General features: G+C 32.7%; 1 protein-coding gene across 10 annotated transcripts; it reads left to right on the top strand.

Moving 5' to 3' along the window:
• Nucleotides 1-9,174: 9,174 nt before the first annotated feature.
• Nucleotides 9,175-16,483, top strand: CID7 (CTC-interacting domain 7). 10 transcript variants are annotated; one of them, XM_089815456.1, is made up of 8 exons: nt 9,175-9,272; nt 9,931-9,962; nt 12,543-13,010; nt 13,242-13,393; nt 13,790-14,240; nt 14,385-14,455; nt 15,524-15,648; nt 15,740-16,483. In XM_089815456.1, the coding sequence occupies exons 3-8, from the start codon at nt 12,602-12,604 to the stop codon at nt 16,041-16,043; spliced, it is 1,512 nt and encodes a 503-aa protein (XP_089671582.1). In that variant the 5' UTR covers nt 9,175-9,272; nt 9,931-9,962; nt 12,543-12,601; the 3' UTR covers nt 16,044-16,483. The 10 variants fall into 10 exon arrangements, 9 of the variants coding, with proteins under 9 accessions (XP_089671582.1, XP_089671580.1, XP_089671581.1 ...); XM_089815454.1 differs by having other exon boundaries at nt 12,543-13,067; XM_089815455.1 differs by lacking the exon at nt 9,931-9,962 and adding an exon at nt 9,479-9,528.
• The last annotated feature ends 4,418 nt before the right edge of the window (nt 16,484-20,901 follow it).

Raw genomic sequence — 20,901 nt, 5'->3', positions numbered from 1 at the left:
TCACCTAAAATGATGAACACCAATAAAATACAATAATCTAATTCCAAAACTAAAAGATGACATGTTGCATGTTAGGTTCACCAAAAAGAAGATGAACAATGAGGGGATCTAACTCTAAAAGCAAGAAGAGGAGACACGACAGGTTCACCAAAATGTGTAAGGGGTAAAATGGAATCAACCACCTTGACATATTCAAATTAGAAAAGACCAAGATCTACCCCTTTGATTAGGTTCGATTAATACAAAATGAAGTATCAATGCAAAACCAAAATGCAAAAGGATGAATAAATCATATTTATTTCCCTCTCTCCTCCACCTTGAGAGGGTTTAAGCAAGAAGATATGCAATATAGATTTGAGATATAAAGATGTGACAAAATGATAAAGTATGTAGAAATGAAAGAGAGGAAGATGATATAAATTGTGAAATACAAGCCTTAAAATGTGTAGTTGAATGATGTCAAAAAGTGTTGTAACTCAAGATCTAAGTTGAAAACTGTGAAATGGACAAAACCCAAAAAATGTTTAGCAATCTATCGGGGGTAAACTTGATGATTAGGGGCGAAGTGGTCGACCTCGATAGAATGTGTGTGACATTGATTCTAATTTTAAAGTTCTAATAAAAGTTGAAAAGGGTACTCGAATCTACAACCGGGTTGTTGATTTGATATTTGGAGCTTGCAAAACAAAGAGGTTGTTTGTTTGTTGTAGGGGGGTTGCCTTAGTCAAACTTCGGTTTAGGAATTAACCTTGAATTAAAATAAAGACAAAATTCTAGGAATTATTAGTGATAGATCTAACATAAAGAAATTTAAATCTATGAATATGCTCTTGAATTTGGAAGGTAATCAAGTATGTATATGCAATAGCCTTGACTCGACTTCAAAAACCTTAAAAAGGAAACCATAGTGAAATCAAAACCTTCATTCATGAATGTGCTTGAAATCTACCATAGGAATGAATGTAGATCTTGAGAGGATGAAGATAGAAGATGCAACAAAGAATCTCGAGTGTATGAAGGGAGGTCTTGAATGTTGAAATACTATGGAAAATCTAGCATGAACTCCTTCAATAGCTTGAATGCATGATTCCTTGATCTTCAGTAGAGAGATTTCTTCAATGCTCGAGAGCTTGAGCATGTGAATGCTTGAACACTTGATGGTGAGATGATAAATGGAGCAAATGGAATGGTTTATGTAGAGCTCAAAATTGACTAACTCTTGCAGGTTGACCTGCCTTAGGAATTAAAATCCTGAAGGTATGTGACACGAGATCTGAATAAAGGACCCAAAATAGGGCCTAATTAGAAGCACACTATGCCCCTAACAACTAAAGTCTAAAACCTTTGGGAGCCCTTCAAGATCCCGAAATAGGTCTTGGATCCCAAAAATCAGGCATAGAGTCCAAGTTATAGCCATTTTGGTGTGGAGAGAAGATTCCAAATGGATGGATGAAGGGAATGGATGACTTAGGAGGATAGATCCTACCTTGAGCTTAATGCCATGAAAATAGGAGCTTTAAAGATGACCTATTAGGTTTTACCCCAATTTCACCTAGGAGAAAGGAAATAGAAGGAAAGACACGAGGAAAGGTGCAAGGAGATTGATGATCTCACATCAAATAGGTGTTAAACCTTCATTAATTTTGGTGTATGTCCAATTTAAGATGGTACAGGGTAGTAGTATGGTAATAGCTAGCTTTTATGGCAAATTGGTTTAGATAATACCTTCCAATTTATTGACTGGATTTTGAAGCACTTTAACAATTATTAGTCCCTACCTATATATAGGCAGGGTACTAATGTTTTCATTACACCCTATTCATTAATTTTTGCAACTTCAAAAAAATCAGGATTCTAAAGTTTTTTGATGTTTTATTTTTTAATTTAATTTTTATTCATTAATTTCTATTTTGTCATTGGTTACTGTTAATTTTCCTGGGGTTTAAAATTATTATTTTTAACTCAAAAATTAATAAAAACAAAAACTGATAAGTATAAATTAATTAAAACAATCAATGCTAACACTAGTACAAACATTAAATTTCATCCTTATTCACAGATGACTAATTCTTTTGAACACAGAGCACGAGATCAATGAATTGACTGGTTCGTACTGACACTCATCGATATTTTTTTCACAGGCGATTTCCAAGTCATTCCACAAACTTTGCAATCATCAGAAGAATCATGCAGATTATGATAAGTCTTCCCTATGATTAAAAATTGTTTATTTTGGGGCAATATTTTCACATATGATCGTCCCTTTAAATTTGATGGCTCCTTTAGCATATTTGAGCATATTAGATTAAAAGACAATCAAATTTACAAATTGAAGCATAATTTTTGTGATAGATCATCAGATTGTTTAAATATTTCCCAACATCAAGTCGTTTGACGTGATCTGAAAAGTTAAAACAAAAACATACTCAATTTTTTTGAGAAAGTATAATAAATATCTCCACAGATTTTTATACAAGGAAATTTGAGAATGATAAAATGTATTGGTAGTCAAGATTCAAAAATAAGAGAAACATTATTTTATTTTGATTTAATATAATAATTTTTAGTTTTATTTTTATATTTTATATTATATTATTATTTATCATAATATATATTTATTTAGTTTCATTTATGATTTTTAAATTAGTTATTTCAATCTATTATTAGATGTTATCAATATTGAAAATCATTGTACCTTTTAATTTTACTATAGAAAAATCTATTGTTTAATTTCTTTCAACTTGGAAAAAAATAATTATTTGCAATTAATATTTTACTTTTATATCTTAAAGTTAAAATTTTCTCATTCTTTGACTAATGTTATACTTGGTAATAGATTAGTGTAATAGATATCAAATCATAATTACACACATTTCAAAGTTACATTAAAAATGACAAATTTATTTACAAAATGTACAAAATTCATATACCTCTATATATATTTATTATTTGTATACTTTTTACCATAGCAATTCAAATAAATTTTATACTCTTTTTAATATCATCACTAACATTGAATTAATCTCCATCATTACAATAGTTTTTACTTCAAATAAGTAATCTTTAAAATTAATTAATGTAATAAATATGGTAACAAAATTAAATTAAAATTTATTATTCTATAGATTATTTTAATCCAAATTCTAACTTATTTTATGTTCTTAATTATTTCTATTAATAATTAAAATAATTGATAAAATAAATGATATTGACATCATTTAAAATAATCTTGATTACTATTATTTTATAATTTTATTTAACTCAAATTGTTATTTTCAAATTGAAATATAAATTTATGTGTTGTATCATTTATTATCAATATAATACTTTAGAAAAATGTACAATATGTTTCTTTTAAAAATTAAATTGACCTCTATTATTTTAAACATTTAACAAGATTAAATCAAAAAATATTCTTCTTTATAAAAATAGACATTTTTTTTAACAATATGACATACATTTTAGTTTAACCAAATTTGAAAACTAAATAATCTAGTATTGAAATTTTGACAAGTAGCTCATGTTAACAAAGAAAACTTTGTGTGACCAAACTTACATAATACCCAAAAAAATTAATTTGTCCATTTTTTAATTGTAGAAGGTAGGGACTCAAGCTCGCCCAAAGCTCTTGTTGATATAAAGTTATATCACTAAGAAACAAATAAAACATAGCTAATAAAATTTAGTAACTATTTTATAGGGATTTAGATTTACACTTTAAAAAAAAAAAGAATATGGAAGAGATAATCTTCTCTATTTTATTTTACAAAAATAAATTAAATAATTAGACTATTTTATTACAAGCATTGATGTTAATACTTTATTCTAGTTTAATTAAGTTTAAGCATAAATTCAATAATTTTAAAAAATCTTTATATTTTTAACTTAATTATCTTTCCAATTTGCAAGTTTTAATTGTTATTGGTAATTTGTAATGTGTTAGTTGTCATGATAGTTGTTAAATTCAACTATGAATTTGCAAGATGACTTTTAATTGTTGAAGTAGAAAGACCATGGACAATAGGGTTGATCAAGAATGAAATTTGATGGACCATTAGAAAAAATGTAAATATGTCACTTAAAATTATTAATCAACCATAAAAGAAATGTTATAAAGAATCTAATATTTTATTTTATAATATAGAAATATATGTTATTTTATTATATAATATAAATTTATTTAGAATATTTTAAATTGATAAGATTTAATGTTTCTAAAATTTAAAATATTTGAATATGAGTTTATAACTTACTATTATTAATAATTGTTCTAATATTGCTATCAAGATTTAATTGTGTAGTTTTTGAGTTAGACTCATTAACCCATATTCAATGAGCAATGGTTCACAGAATCCATTTTTCATGAGAATGAGTGGAACACTTAACACACATTGGATCTACGTGATGCTCATAGAGGTGAAGAATAGAGACTTCCTGGGAGGTCACCCATCCCAATACTACTCTAGCTTGAGCTTGATTAACTACTGAGTTTCCTCTATGGTTAAACCCGCTTTGGTTGCAACCCTATTTGAAAAACCTTCACCAAGTGATGTGCCTTATGAACAATTCATTAGGAAGCCCCTTAAGCTCATAAATTAATAAGTACCGTATATTTTTCACATCAAGTCAAATTGTGATATTGCTATTAGGATTTAACTGTGTACTTTTTAGTCAAACTCATTAACCAATATTTCATGATTAATGGTTCACAAGATCCATCCCTCACGATAATGAGTGGAACACATAACACACATTAGATCTAGGCGATGCTCACAGAGGTGAAGCACCAAGACTTCTTGGGAGGTCACCCATCCTAGTACTACTCCAACTTGAGCGCGCTTAACTACGATGTTTCCTCTATGATTAAACCTACTCTGCTTACAATACCATTTGAAAACTTTCACCAAGTGTTGTGCATTGTAAACCATTCATTAGGAATCCCCTTAAGCTCATCAATTGATAAGTTGCAGATATTTCCACAACAAGTCAAATTGTGATATTACTATCAGGATTTGTCTATGTAGTTTTTGAGTCACACTCATTAACCCATATTTTATAAGTAGTGGTTGAAAAAATCCATCTCTAGTGGAACACTTAAAACACATTGGAGATAGGTGATGCTCACAGGTGAAGTGTTGGGACTTCCCAAGAGATCACCCATCCTAGTACTACTCCAACTCGAGCACACCTAACTACAAAGTTTCCTCTATGGTTAAACCCACTATACTTGCAACCCCATTTGCAAGACCTTCATCAAGACTTGTACCTTACAAACCATTAATTAAGAAGCCCCTTAAGCTCGTTAATTGTTAAGTAGGAGATATTTTCCACAACATGTCAAAACATGATATTACTATCAGGATTCAATTGTGTAGTTTTTGAGTCAAACTCATTAACCCATATTTCATGAGCAGTGATTCACAAAATCCATCTTGTGGAATACTTTACGCACATTGGATCTAGGTGATGCTCACAGAGGTGAAGCACCAAGACTTCAAGGGAGGTCACTCATCCCAGTACTTCTCCAGCTTGAGCATGCTTAACGATAGAGTTTCCTCTATGGTTAAACCCACTTTGCTTGCAACCCCATTCACAAAATCTTCACCAAGTGTTGTGACTCATGCACCATTCATTAGGAATCCCCTTAAGCTCATCAATTGATAAGTAAGAGATATTTTAGACAACAAGTCAATTTGGAATACTGCTATAAGGATTTAACTGTGTAGTTTTTGAGTCAAATTCATTAACCCTTATTTCACGAGTAGTGGACCATAGAATCCATCTTTTGTAAGAATGAGTGGAACACTTAACATACATTGGATCTACGTGATGCTTACACAGGAGAAATATCAGGACTTCTCAAGAGATCACCCATCCCAATACTACTCTAGCTTGGGCACGCCTAACTATGAAGTGTCCTCTATGGTTAAATCCACTATGCTTGCAACCCCATTTGCCAAACCTTCATCAAGTGTTTATCCTTACGAACCATTCATTAGGAAGCCCCTTAAGCTCATTAATTGATAAGTAGGAGATATTTTCCACAAGAAGTTAAACTGTGATATTTTTATCAGGATTCAACCATGTACTTTTAGAGTCAAACTCATTAACCCATATTTCATGAGTAATGGTTCATAGAATCCATCTCGTGGAATACTTAACACACATTGGATCTAGGTGATGCTCATAGAGGTGAAGCACTGGGACTTCCCAGGAGGTAACCCATCCTAGTAGTACTCTAGCTTGAGCGTGCTTAACTACAAAGTTTCCTCTATGTTTAAACCCACTCTGCTTGCAACCCTATTTGCAAAAACTTCACCAACTGTTGTGCCTTACAAACCATTCATTAGGAAGCCCCATAAGCCCATCAATTGATAAGTAGGAGATATTTTCCATAGTACGTAAAATTGTGATATTGCTATTAGGATTTAACTATGTAGTTTTTGAGTGAAAATCATTAACCCATATTTCATGAGTAGTGGTTCACATAATCCATCTCTCATGAAAATGAGTGGAACACTTAACACTCATTGGATCTAGGTGATGTTCACAGAGGTGAACCACCAAAACTTCCTGAGAGGTCACCCATCCTACTACTACTCCAGCTTGAGCAAGCTTAACTACAAAGTATGTGGTTATCTACTTTTATATGTAATATATACCTTTCTATATTTATTTACTATTTATCAACAATAATTTGGAATCTTTATATCTGTACCTTTAAATTGATAAAATATTTAAATTCAAAAGAATTTAATATAAATTATTCATAGATAAAAAAACCAATCAACCTTTGATAGTTATGAGTGCTAAAGGAAAGTTTGGATAAGGAAGTTCTTTTGAAAACTAGACAAGAAAGTTTCTTTCACAGCTATATATTGAGTGCTTTAGTAGAAGGGAAAACATGTTCTATTGATTTAACTCACTTGAAGGATTAATAGAAGTATTCGATGTCACTAATTGTGTTAAAGGCTCTTGCCTTTTTACTATTTATCAACAATAATTTGGAATCTTTATATTTGTACCTTTAAATTGATAAAAATATCTAAATTTAAAAGAATTTAATATAAATTATTCGTAGATGAAAAAAAACCAACCAACCTTTGATAGTTATAAGTGCTAAATGAAAGTTTGGATAAGTAAGTTCTTTTGAAAACTAGACAAGAAAGTTTCTTTCATGGCTATATATTGGGTGCTTTAAAGAAGGGAAAACATGTTATATTGATTTAATTCATTTGAAGGATCAATACAAGTATTTGATGCCATTAATTGTGTTAAATTCTCTTGCCTTAAGACAATATTTATTTATTTTTTGTATAAAATCACAAATTTTTATTAGGTATAGTCTAAGTAATGATTAGCACCAATACCTTTATTAGATTAGAGATTAAAATAAAATTTGAGAAATTTTCTAGCAATGTTTAGATCCTTATAAGTTGAGGCATAATTGATTTGAAGCTATTCAATTTTGTTAGTTTGGCCGAAAAATTGAAAATTCTTCCCGTTAATTATTTACCGGCCATTTTTTTTAATCGCCCTCCACTTTTAACTCTTGTTTTGATATTTATTAGTTGTTATCTCCACTTTTAACTATTGTTTTTATTTTTCTATTTATTAGTGATCTCCACATTAGCTCATGTTGTGATCTATTCATTTAACTTTTGATTTTAGAAATTGATCTAGATTTTAGTTTTTAATTTTTTTATTTTATTTTAATATTAGTTTAATTTTTTCTTTAAACATTATTTTTTAGTTTCTATAATTTATTTAGTCAATATAATATTTGTTAGACATGTTATATTTTTATATTTCTCTTATTAATTTTTCATAATAGTTTTTTTTGATAGTTTTTAAAATGATATTTGATAAATTTAATTTAAATAAATAATAGTTATTAATCTATTTAAAAGATTTTAACAAATATTATGTTATTTAAATTAAAAATTATCAATAATCTAATTTGTTCACATAAGATTATATTTTAAATATCCACTTTTAACTATTGTTTTTCGTTTCTTATTTATTTAAAAAATAGTTACTTGTCATCTCCACATTAGATTATGTTGTGATCTTATTTATTAAACTTTTGATTTTTTAAATTGATTTAGATTTTAGTTTTTAATCTTCAACCTTTTTATTTATTTTAATTTTAATTTTAAAAACACTTATATTTACATTATTTAATGTTTATTCTACGTTTAAATCTCATCTCCTATCGGCGCACTCATTGCATGTAGAAAAGCATGTGACTGCTAGTCTATTTAGATATTTAATTGCACACACATTATCATTTTGATAAATTATCTACCAATTGAATCCACTAACTTTATACATGAAAAAAATTAACCAAAATGAACTTCAAGATCAAAATTTTAGTACTAATTTATATTTAAACATATGTGTAAATTATTATATATTATCTATCTACCAACCACAAATAATACTATTATAATAATAATAATATTAGAAAGACAAATACTCACTACTAACACTTATTTTAAAATAAAATTATTATCTTTCAAATTACATAACTAAATAACACTTGCCATCCTAAATTCACTCCTTTAAGAAACACATTTTTTATATTAATGATATAACTCAAACATGCAATCGGCCAACTAATATTAATGCTTAAATGATTATAATAAAAATCCCTTTCCATTAAATAAGGGTTAATTATAAAAAGCCAATCAAGTTTGACTTTAAGTAATAGGTAGTTTAAAAGGAAAAAATCAAATTATCAACAAAAAGACATGAAGGAGCCACGTTAATAGCACAACCAAAAATAAATAAATAAATAAAGAATTTCCAATTATTTACTCTCTAAAGCCGTTTATTAAGCTTCCCACCATCATGGCAACCATACACTTTATTATTATTATTATTATTATAATTATCTTATGAAACTACAAGACTTCAATCCAATTTGGTTGAGTGGAGCGTATAATTGAATTTTAATTTTGTATAATTATATATATTTTTATTGTGACCGGAGAGAATAGGGAAGGCGGTCAGAAGTTTGGTTTTCGCCATTAATCAAACAAAATTAACATTTGACTGTACTTGTTAAGCCTTGTGGAAACTTTCACCAATCGCTAATTTAATCTAAAAACGTTAATAACAAACATTAAATTTAATGGTTATGATAGAAGGATTTTCTTCTTCGCTTCCCTTGCTTTTCTTTTTCTATGGTGGTGGTTAATAATAGTGGACAGGGTTTGTAGGAAGAGGCACCAGCAGCAATGCTCTGAGCCGGAGGGGATTCGAACCAGGTGCCTGTTCCTTTTTATTTTTTTCATAAATGATGTTTAAGTATTTGTATTTAGGCATCTTAAAAGGGCAGTCATAGATCAAAGTTGCTATTTTGGGGAGGCTTGTTTATTTATTGATTTGTTTACCCTATTTCATTTTTGGGTAGTTTTGGGGGATTTGAACCCTGGATTTGCCTGTTGTGTAATGGCCATTTGGTTCCCTACAGGGTCCTGTTGAAGTTAAAGCCATCTTCTATGGGTCAAAGGTAGCACCATGGTAAGCTTGAGATAACCCGGTTGACTGATGCCTGGATTTTATGCGCTTGCCCCTAAATGTTTGGTGTTCTTGTGGGTTTCTGAAATGCCTTGCCTTGATGGGATATAAAATCACGACCTTTGGTTTCTTAAATGAAATATTTTTTTCCTCAAAATACCCTTCGTAGCGGTGGTCGGAAACCATTCGTTGACGATTTTGAATTTGAGATTTTGTTATTTGGTATGAATGGATCTGTGTTTTATCTGGACTGATGTTTGCAATGCATAGGCAGTTGAGTCAAAATTTGATGTAAGATGAGTAGGGCGTTGTTTACTTATTTGTCTAATTTCTGCTTGTGACTTTTCATTTACTGGCATATTATTAATCTCGTACAATCATTTACTCTGGACGTTTTTCTTGTAGCCAAATTTGAGTTTGATGTGGAATTGGATCAGGTGAGTGACTTATCATTTTTCCTAGATACCAGTTATCTGGCATCGAAATTTGAATCTAATGTGGAATTGGACTAAATTGATTGCTCATTGGAAATCTCGCGCAGTAGTATCACTTACTGTCTGTATTTGTGTGGGTTTTCTGATTTTATGTTGATAGGGTTAAGAGTGATGCCATACCATCTGTTTCTATAAACAAACCTGCTGATCAAATTATTCAAGTTCTCTCCCCAGCTTCTGAAGTCGGAGATTTGCTGTCTTCTGCTAGTACTCCTGAATTCTGATTTAGTGCTTATATATGCCCAATTGTCATTGGCAACAGTACATCATATTGTAGTGTATTTTATTCCATAAGTTGATGTTCTTTTAAAGTATTTAGAGTTGAGAGTATTGGGAGTTTATAATTGGTAGAGCTGGGGCATTTTTGCATTATTATTGGATTGCCTGGGGAATTCTGAATTTCACAGAAGCCATGCATCAAATTGGAGGTCATAATTAGCCTGGGTTAGCTTTTGGGCTCTGAGCTTCTACCGGAAGGCAAAGACAGTTTTTTTTTTTAATTGGTCAATCCTTGGTCATAATATCTTAGAGTGCATCATGGATCATCTTTTTGGCTATTGACAAGCTGATTTTTCTTTTCATCATGGATGGTACCTCATTATCAGTTAGTATTTGGTAAGAACTGCTACACGCTTTGTTGCACTTCTGCTGACAATTTTTAAGGATATAGAAGTTCTTGGTTTTTGGGGCATTTGTTGTAACTAAATTCAAAGCATCAATGTTTATCACTTCAGTTTCGCACTTCAACTAATTTTTTTGGTATATTTTAGCGTACATTTTTTTGAAGCCAACGATCATGTTAATTGCTGTATCATTTAATAATATAGGATTAAATTCATGATAGTTCATATGTTAGAAGAAGTTACTATAGCACATTATCTGCCAGTGGAAAACACTGTTGTGTATCTACAGTCTCTGCAAGCGTGATGCTGTGCAGAGACATCAACCATAATTGGTAGGTTAATCTATGGCTGTGACAAGAACATTCCCCAAATCCACGTTTAAATCCAAATGAGGTGTTTGAATTGAAAGTACCAAATTCTAGGTTCTTCTATGTTAATGATTTTAGTTGAGCACTTTGATTGAAGAACTTGTGGTGTTTCTTGGAATCTCTTCATCACAGTGCCATCATAAGACAATTTATTTTTTAACTTGAAAATAATTAGTGGTGTTACTGTTTTGCAAAGCCAATCCAGAATATCTGTCATATAATGGTAAAGAAATATGGAGAACTCTAATAGTTTATACTATGAAACTCTCCTGATTTTGAACTGCACAATTTCCACGTTTTTGGCTGTCAAAGAAGAATTACTAATCTGTTTTGCTTTTGCGAATAAGACTGTTACTATTATTTTGAAGGTTCCCTGGGTCTTGGAAGTTCAGGATAAAGATGGATTCTTCTTTTTACTGAACAACATGCCATATTTATGATCCCACATGTTGGACCCCAAGTATAGTTGTTCTGGAATGTGTTTGGTAAACATATAGAAGTTTACTGCTTGAAAAGTTCTGATGAGATCTGGGTTTTCCATAAAAAAGTTTCCTTAATTCTATTTAATCTTTCCTTTCTTTCTTTTATTTTTAATTTTAAATTTGACCTACACACATCAATCAATTCTCATCGGTAGTTTCTCAATGAAATTTATACAAGTTTAAGACATGACATCATTTTCTGAAGAAAGATAAAATTTTAGAACATTAAATTGTGGACGAGAGTGAAAGAGAATAATAAAATAGTGCTCTAAAATTTATTATTTATGCTTTTCTCAATAAAAATTTCTTTCATTTTACTTTTTAGTTTTTTCTCTTAAGTAGTTGTCTTTTTGGCCATTACTTATGGTTGCCACCTAGCTAGTTTATTCCACTGTTTGCTAATGATTGATTTCATTTTGGTCTAATAAAATGTCTTTTCTTCACATACATTATTTGAAAGCTTACAAGAGTGTGTGATTGGTAAAATGATGTCAATCATAGGTGCGACTGCCATAAGGATTCTCAGAACATATTAGTGCATTATTGGTTGTGAATCAAGTTAGTTCATGAGGGCCACTTCGAGCCGGCTATTGTTTTACTGTACATAGGTTATTAAGCTTCTGCATAAATACTTATTGCATAATCACGTAAATGTAAGAGTTGACTTGTATACAGTTGGGTTGTTCATGCATGTGTTGGAATGAATATGATTTCATATCTTTATAGGAAGATGTGTTCTTTAATAATGTTCTCTTTCTTGATGTAATTTTCCTCTCATATTATTTTTTTGTGGGAGTTGATTGTAAACTTGGACTAGCACTGGGAGTGTTATGTATTCATATTTAGCACATATTATTGATTTTGGACATCCTCTTACTTTGTGAGGTTTGATTCATAGCCAACCTGTTGCTTGAGTTTTAACTGTGATGATATCTTAGGAATTTTCTTAAACATAAGATTTTCAATTTTAATTTTCAGAAATTCATTGTCCAGCTCTTTTTCTCTTGTTGTTGCTGGAGAGTGGTATTAATATGATGCAATTTTGTGCAGAACTGGATTAAATTCATCTTATCGTTTTTCCAAGTAAAGGCTGGGTCATAATAATTTTCATGCAAGGGGGCTCTCCATGTGCTCCACTGTCACCTGTTTCTATCTTAATACAAAAAATGAGTTCATCTACAAAAGGCGCGTTGAACACTAAGCAAACAGCTTTAAATCCAAATGCAGCAGAATTTATTCCCTCATCATTTAGATCCGCTTCTAGCAGTTCAAGGAACTTTCGTGTATCCAGGCCTGAAGCTGGAGAGAGCTATGGAAAAGCTGTCTTAAATAGGACTGAATCAGCAACTTCAAACAACTCTGATGATGAGACTCACCAATACTGGCGTCATCGACTTCCTGATGACATTACACCTGATTTTGTGGATGATTTGTTGCAAGACTCAGATAGTTCTTTAGCAGCAAGTCCTGCTGGTCTAGATTATTCATCAGGATCCAAGGCTGTGAATTTAATGGAAGGTGGGCAGTTAGCTTATGACAATGTGTCTCATAGGATTGATCCCAGTTATTCTAATGGTAAGTCTAGATTTGTTTATTCTGAGCATGAAGAAGGAAAATATGCTATTGGAATGTCTGCTTCTAGTGCTTGGGATCAACAATCTGTGGGTCATGAACATCAGCTGGTAAAAACCATAGACGGATATGTTGCAGCTGATGAATGTAATCTTGGGTTTTTGACTGAATTGGTAGGAGATCAAGCACTTATGGACAACAATGGGATCAATCCTGTGGAGATTCTTTCAACAGAATTCCCTGGCTTTGCAGCGGAGAGCTTGGCAGGCATTTACCTTGCAAGTGGAGGTGACTTAAGCTTGACAATGGAGATGCTTACTCAACTTGAGGTATAGAGGTTTTGTTTTTGCTGTTGTAAATAATTTCAGTACTACAAATTTCTTTTCTTTTTTATTATATTTTTATATTATCCATTGTAAAATTTGAAGCATTTTTGTAGATTCCTTGATGCATGAATAACTCAATGTTGTTTTATTTTACTGTGGATCACATCATCATACAGCTATCAAACTAACTGCCTCATGGGTCATGCATTCTTTGACGGTTGACCAGCATAAATAATGAGATTATCATATGGATGATGGTTCTTTATTTTATTTTTGGAAGTTCTGCCTTAATCGTGAACTAAATTACTTTATATTCTCCCAAACATTTTCCTGTGTATCGTAATTTGCTAACACTTTCTCTTCATTTGGCACTGTACTATTTACCCCTTTTTATTGCAGATTCAAGAAGACACCAGTCCACATAGCTCCTTTGCCACAAAGTCATCTTCTGCCCCGAATCTTACCAGCACAGACTTTCCTGCACTGTCCAATGTAGAAATGTTGAACAATTTGACACAGTTTACAGAAGATGATGTTCAACAAGCAGTGAATACATACAGAAGAGGGGAGGGAAATAAGTTATTCTTTAGTGGGTCTAATACTAATGGCAATTCTATATCTGCCACTGATTTTGCTGCAATAGTTAGAAAAAATGCATCCGAGCATTCAGGACAGTGGAAATATGACAGAAACGGTGCAATGGATGTTAATCTGGGATCAGGCAGAAACTCTCAAGCCTCAGCAGGATCATTCACAGCAAATAGCAGAGTAATCAATGGAGACAGGATACGGAGTTCTGCTAACTTAAGGCAAACTCCACAACTGTGGCTTGAAACTGGAGATGCAGTGGGTAATACTTTGATCCCACGTTTGTCTTCAAATTTGAAAGTTTTACATTCATTTTCACGAATCAGTCTTTTGGCAAATATGGATTCTGATTGTTGAGATTGTTCTTGTACTGATGCATGTTTGTGGTATAATTTTGATCTGGCAGCAAACATATATTCAGATCTAAGAGAGGAAGCTCGAGACCATGCCCGTGTTAGAAATGCATACTTTGAGCAGGTATTACACTCCTATAATTGCAAAGTGGTATTTGATTTTTTTTTACCATTAAGTAGAACTGCAACTCCATATTGCTCATTTGTAAGAACAATATTATTGTTGTCCAAATGTTTCCTTTTATAGCATGAATTCTATCATCATAAAAGGTAACCGCATAAATTTTTGAACGTCCAAAAATTGAACTGCTTTTTTATAGATTGCATATTTTGAAGAATGACCTGTATGGTATTTTTCATTTTGACTTGGTCCTAGCTAATGTACCCTCTGAATGTTAAGACAAAAATAGGCAAATACTAACCATTGGGGCCTACGCCATTTAGAATAATTATAAAAAATATTGATCTATGGTTTGAAGCTATTGATTTCTATTTCTTTGCTATTATGTCACTGCATTTTTTGAATTGCATCCATGAAATACAAAATTTGGCAAAGTTTTATCCTGTCGAACTTCATCTGAATTTTATGATATTTAAAATTTTAATATAGTATTATTTTATTCAAAACTAATATTGAGTTATTTTGTTAACTTATTTAGCAATGCTAAAAGAGAATCATGGAATTTCCAGTCCCTGATAATTTGTTCATGATCTTCTGCATTTGACGGTGTAGATTTTATGTAGCTCATAATCTATGGATTCTACAGGTCAAATCCAGTAAGATTATGAACAAATGTTACACTATTTTGACAATTTTGTGCATATATTACTTATATTTAAAAAATAATATAATAAATAAATAGTTAATGTTGAACATCTTTTCCAAATTTTTGACCTTGCCAAACTTTTTTATGATTTGTGAGCAATGTTTCTGGATTAGATTGTGTGAGTTTTTAGATGCTAAAAAAACTCACACAATCTAATCCAGAAACATTGCTCACATACTAATGGATTGTGGAAATCTGATTACGTTAATTTTTTATGATTGTCAAACTTAAATTCAAATTCGAACCTTGACTTAGTATATATGTATATAAATTTCTAAATCACATATATATTTCTAAATCACATTGAAACAAAGCTTTACTACTTTTTGTTTTTTGGAGCCTAATTACACAGTGTCACGATACAGGCGAGACAAGCATACCTTGTAGGCAATAAAGCTCTTGCAAAAGAATTGAGTGCCAAAGGTCAGTGGCACAATGGACTAATGAAAGCTGCACATGAGAAAGCAGGAGAAGCAATATATCGACAGAGGTTAGTGTTTACTGGTTCGTAATAGCCTTGAAAGCCCTAATTCTCTCACTTTTTGTGTTCCAACAATTACTAAGCTTTGATTAATCTGCAGGAACCAAGCAACTGCCCATCTCCAAAGTTTCATGCAGGGACAAGAGCGATTGATTGATCTTCATGGCCTTCATGTGAGTGAGGCTATACATGTGTTAAAGGCTGAACTTGGTGTTCTTCGTAATACAGTAAGATCTTCTGGTCAGCGTCAACAGGTTTTGATATGTGTGGGAACTGGACACCATACCAAGGGATCTCGTACACCAGCGAGGCTGCCTATTGCAATTGAAAAATATCTCTTAGAAGATGAACATCTTGATTATACTGAACCTCAACCAGGAATGCTGCGAGTTGTAATATACTGACTGGAGAAAAAATGAGGTGTGGGATGCCATCTCCCCCTTGCAAAGACTTGCATTCTTGTCATTTAATGTATAGGAAACAACAGGGATTTTGACTTCATATCAATATCTACCTGTGGAGATGTATGTAACATGTGCTGTATCTTTATTGTAACATTTACTTCTTTCAAGAAGTGTTAGATGGTTAGTTGTCAAATTGTAATTCACTGCATATGCCATAGGCTGCAAGCTCCAGGAGTGTGGCCTATTTGGAAGGCTTTAACCTTCCTCAAATGAGAAAAAGAGTGACAAGGCTCTTGAATTTTTGGCTGCCTGTTACTAAAGAGGACAAGTCCATAGAATTTTAGCATTCACTAATTTCATTATTCACTGTTCATTTATTGAGATTGTAATTTTGGTGAAATTTAACAGTCCGTGGAATTTATACATACATTTTTTGTGTACGCCGTTAAATGATATTATGGTGGATATGCCAACATCCTCATTTTAATAGTTATATAATGTATGATATTGGTAGGCTTTTGAGTTGGCATATAGAATTTATATGCACATCACAACTTTAAAGTGTGGGCTTGGTCTCTAAACAATGTTAGTACTTATTTTGTTAAAAAATAGTTTTTCATGTGCTTGCTTTAGTTCTATGGTCACATCAAAGTGGGAAATTTAATCCTGGAAGTGGCTTTCAGGGTTTAAAAGTGACTTGAGCTTTGCTTTGAAGACACAGCTTAAAATAATCATTTATTCTGAACTCTTGTTACAGATACCTCCGTGAAAATATTTACTGATGTAAAAGTATTTGACAATTTGCCAGCACTCTGGAATAACAGCATAGAAGAATATCAGGGCAATTTGGGATTTATTAGTTGACCTTCTTTGACAACTTGAATATCCTTAAATGAAGTAGAAAGGGTTTTTGAAAGAAAGGCATCCTCTTTGGATTTGCCACAATGTCAGCAAGCAGCAGTCTGATTGATGTATTGCTTGACCACCACAAAACTACGTCAGATTTTTTCTTAAAGTTGCATGGTTTAAACTTTCACAAGACATGGGTTGGTACCAACCACCTTTGGAGGAACAATTGAATCACTTTTGGAAGAACCCGAACCATCTTTACATTATACCATTGTTTTAGTATTATACCATTGTTTTAGTCTATTTGCAAGGATGTATTAACCTCGGTTCCTTTGTTATTTTTGTAGTTCAGCTGCAACCAAGTGATGAAAAAGGTGGTTGTTATGCCTGTAAAATCTGTACATGAGCTCTTCCATTAGGAAAATGAGTTCCCAGTCTCCTAATGAAACATGATTGAACCTTCCTACAGTCTAGTCAAAAGCCTCATTTCAGTTGAGTTCAACCAAGTGCATTCTCTACACATGTTCTTCCATTTGGCTAAGACGTTTAGCTTATTCCTTACCTCAGCTGCTTGACATCTTTTGAATAAGAATAATCTCTGTTTCTTGTCTTTTTTTCTTAGTTGCTTGAGATTTTGAGTCTTGAACTTGAGAATCAAAGTTCAATGTCATTACTTGAGTGGCCTACATGAACCGTATATAGATCTGTGACATTAAAGAATGGAGTGTTACCAATGCACTTCGGCAGTTTAATCTCAATCATTTTCAGTAAATTGGCCTAGAATTCTACAGGGCTGAATCTTTTAATTGCATGTTTCTGGACATTAAATATTAGAAATATACTTCCCATCTTTAGAATTCGACATGGAAGGTACATGGATCTGGGACATTATAGATTGGAGAGATACCTATGCCTTCGGCAGTTTAATTTCATTAGCATTTTTAGGAAATTGGCTTACGATTCTCCATGGGTGAATATTTTTGATGTATGTTTCTGGAAAGCTCCATTTCTTAAGTGTGCTAGGACCAAACCACTCAACTAAAATTTCTCCTCTCTTCTCTTTGATCAACATGCTCAGCGTCTTCAATATTTCACATCAGCTGTTTACTTTGGTATATGTGCATTGTACTTGCAAAATTTCTTGTCAACACCCTCCACACTCTGATTTGTTATATAGTTCCAACTTTGACATCTGTAGGACTATGACACACAGTAGATGAAATGGTGTCTATTTAATGAACTATGTATGCAAGCTCAACATGCAATGACTCGTTTCTAAATAACATTTTGACAAGTTCAACTTTCATTTGCCCATCTTTTTGGGGTGATACAATAATTGGAATTGCAAATTTGTACAACAACTATCAATTGCATTCAAGCAAGTATGCCCTGCTTGAGAACTTATATTCAACCATAAATATTGAATCATTGCTCTCGTGTTCGGGGAACTTCAATGGCAGATTTTGCAACTTTATGGAAACTTATCATATTCGTAGTCATCCCTGGTCAAGAATGCTTTTGCTCTACTATGCTCATGTCACATTGGGTCAACGTGACTTGCCAATCCTCCATGGTGTTTTTGCTTTTATCGAATTCCTTTTGGATCTTTAAGGTTTGGAGAACTGACATCCTTTCAACAATAACACTACTCGGTAAAAGAAATCTGTGGTTTTCTGTCCATGACAATTGATTTCATTTCAAATTTCTATGCTTTTTTGACATAAAAGTTTTCATTGTACAATTTCTATATGAAATCAAATGAATTAAAAACAATCTTTTACTCAAGGCGTCTACATTGTTAGATTTCCCTCTGCAAATCTCAAAACAAATGACTGATGAAATTCAAGTCATTTTAAATTACCTGGTTCTTGAAAGATTGCCTTCTTTGGTGAACTGTGTAAAATTCTTGGCCAAATATTTTCATTTTGCATCAATCAAATTCTCATAATACTATCACCCAATCTTGGTGGGGGCTCTCCTTGAGGGAGAGCGCTCAACAAGGAGAGCGCTCAACAAGGAGAGCGCTCAACAATGACTACAAATCATCACCCCTCTGAGTAGGACCCCTTTTGGGAAGGGTGGGGTACTACTCTTTTTAGGGCTAACCCTATTCCCCATAGCTCTAGGAGGATGCTCTAGGGTGCCCTTGTAGACTATTACTTGCTCTTTACCATTGAGTATTTTCTTTTTGCATTAATCAACTTCTCACTAGAGCATAATCAACTTCTCATGAGTATGTTATAGGTGTGCTTGCATGTCTACATGCAACTCATACTGTTGTTCTACTAAAATCACCATCAACTTGAAGGCTACAAGTTTGCTGTGGTGACTCCAAAAACTCATGTTTTGTCCTATTATCATCACAATCAGCTTGAATGCTACAAGTTTTCTGGGGTGTCTCATAACTCTTGTTATTGTCCTAATCTCTTTAAATTAGTGGGTTATTCCTTTCACAATGAGCAACTTGGCCTTACTAACATTACATTGGATAGGGCATGACAACACCCTCTTCCTCTGTTTTATTTCACTTGATGACCATCTTCGGGCTCTTAGGGCTAAAAGGAAACTTTTTCCTCTTGCTTCTAAGATTTATCTTGATGAGGACCTCACCAAGTCTTAGGCTTGGTTGAGGCTAGGCGTAATTGGAAGTTGGCAGTTATTAGGAACCTTGTGTATGTTATTTGAGACTTGTCTCCCTCGGGGCGAGATTCAAGGGTTACCGTGAAGGCCAAATGACAGTCACAGGGCAGTTGGGGCATGAGGGAGCCTCAGAGATGCCCCTTGTGTGTCAACTGTTGGAATGCCAATGACACTCTAAGGTCCATGCCTGGTCTTCTTCAGGATGCTATGGCTTATGTGGTCATCCTTATGGTCATTGAGACAAATGAGTGCCTAGTTTGCCCTTTGTTTGGCATCCCTAGGTTCCATTGGTTGCCGCCTTCTAGAGATGAGTTCTAGTGGGGTCAAGGGATTTGATGGGGTTTCAATGGGTTTGGAAGGTTTGTAGATTTGTGGTTAGTTGTTTAATTCCCCAAAATTACTATAAAAGCAACCTAATTGCTTCATTTTGGCACAATGAAATCAAGTGCAAGGTAAAAAGTCCAATTTGAAGACTTCATTCAAGCATTCAAATCAAGCATCTACAATCTCAATCAACCATTCAAGACATCAACTTCTACATTATCATGGAGTTTCAAATGGATTGTGAGGATGGCCAAGTGCACTTTTCCCATCTGCGGCTTGGAACAATTTCCTCATTATTTTCGTATCTAGCACTGGTACTTCATACTTTCATGTTAAATTATATGCATTCATTAAATATTATTTGCATTTACATGTTAGGATTTCACTCTATCACACATAGGGTTAGATCTATGCATTCATTCATTATCATTCTAGACATACTCTTGATTCACGATCACGTCATACTTTAATATTCCAAAGGCTATCCGAGGAGGTGGGACTCACAAAAATATGGAGTTGAATAAGGAAAACCACTACATAGCTATCCACACACATTCTCTCAGATTTGCAATTTAGAAATGTACAAGGTCTAGTTGCAGATCTAGAATCTAGTCTTGAAGTTCATTATGTTACCATTTTGCAGGTATGTCAAGAAAGCCTTAGGACTAAGTATAATTAGTTGACCTATTTCTAGGAATAGGCCAATTAGGTCAACCTTGTCCATTTCCATAATAGAGAGCTCTAGTGCAATTTGCCACAGATTCCAAATTGCCATATCTAAAAATCAACAAAATCCAATATTCTGACAATTAGAAAATTCAAGTTCAAAGTGAAATCTTTCAACTATTTGTATTTACTTTGATAGATCAGAATTTTTTCATTTATATTTCATACCATTTGCAGTTTCTATTAGAATCAATCAAACCCAACCCTATAAATTATAGATCCCAAGTTTCATCCTAGCTCACTAGGCTGTAATAACTTGATCTATCTTGTACACTAGGATTTTTGATTCCAATGTATAATAGTGACCCCATATGATTTG

Source organism: Cupressus sempervirens, chromosome 2 (assembly GCF_028749045.1).
Source record: "Cupressus sempervirens isolate cs-2001-9-10 chromosome 2, ASM2874904v1, whole genome shotgun sequence".
In the NCBI taxonomy this organism is placed as follows: domain Eukaryota; kingdom Viridiplantae; phylum Streptophyta; class Pinopsida; order Cupressales; family Cupressaceae; genus Cupressus; species Cupressus sempervirens.
Note: the sequence above shows the minus strand (reverse complement) of the source record. Positions and strands in the feature narration are given on the sequence as shown.

What these genes read in the sequence shown, in the direction of transcription:
- CID7 (XM_089815447.1), top strand. Translation starts at nt 12,602, where the DNA reads ATGCAAGGGGGCTCTCCATGTGCTCCACTGTCACCTGTTTCTATCTTA. An exon ending in AGATGCTTACTCAACTTGAG is followed by an intron (nt 13,394 to 13,789) that starts GTATAGAGGTTT and finishes TTTTTATTGCAG; the next exon opens with ATTCAAGAAGACACCAGTCC. An exon ending in GAAATGCATACTTTGAGCAG is followed by an intron (nt 14,456 to 15,523) that starts GTATTACACTCC and finishes GTCACGATACAG; the next exon opens with GCGAGACAAGCATACCTTGT.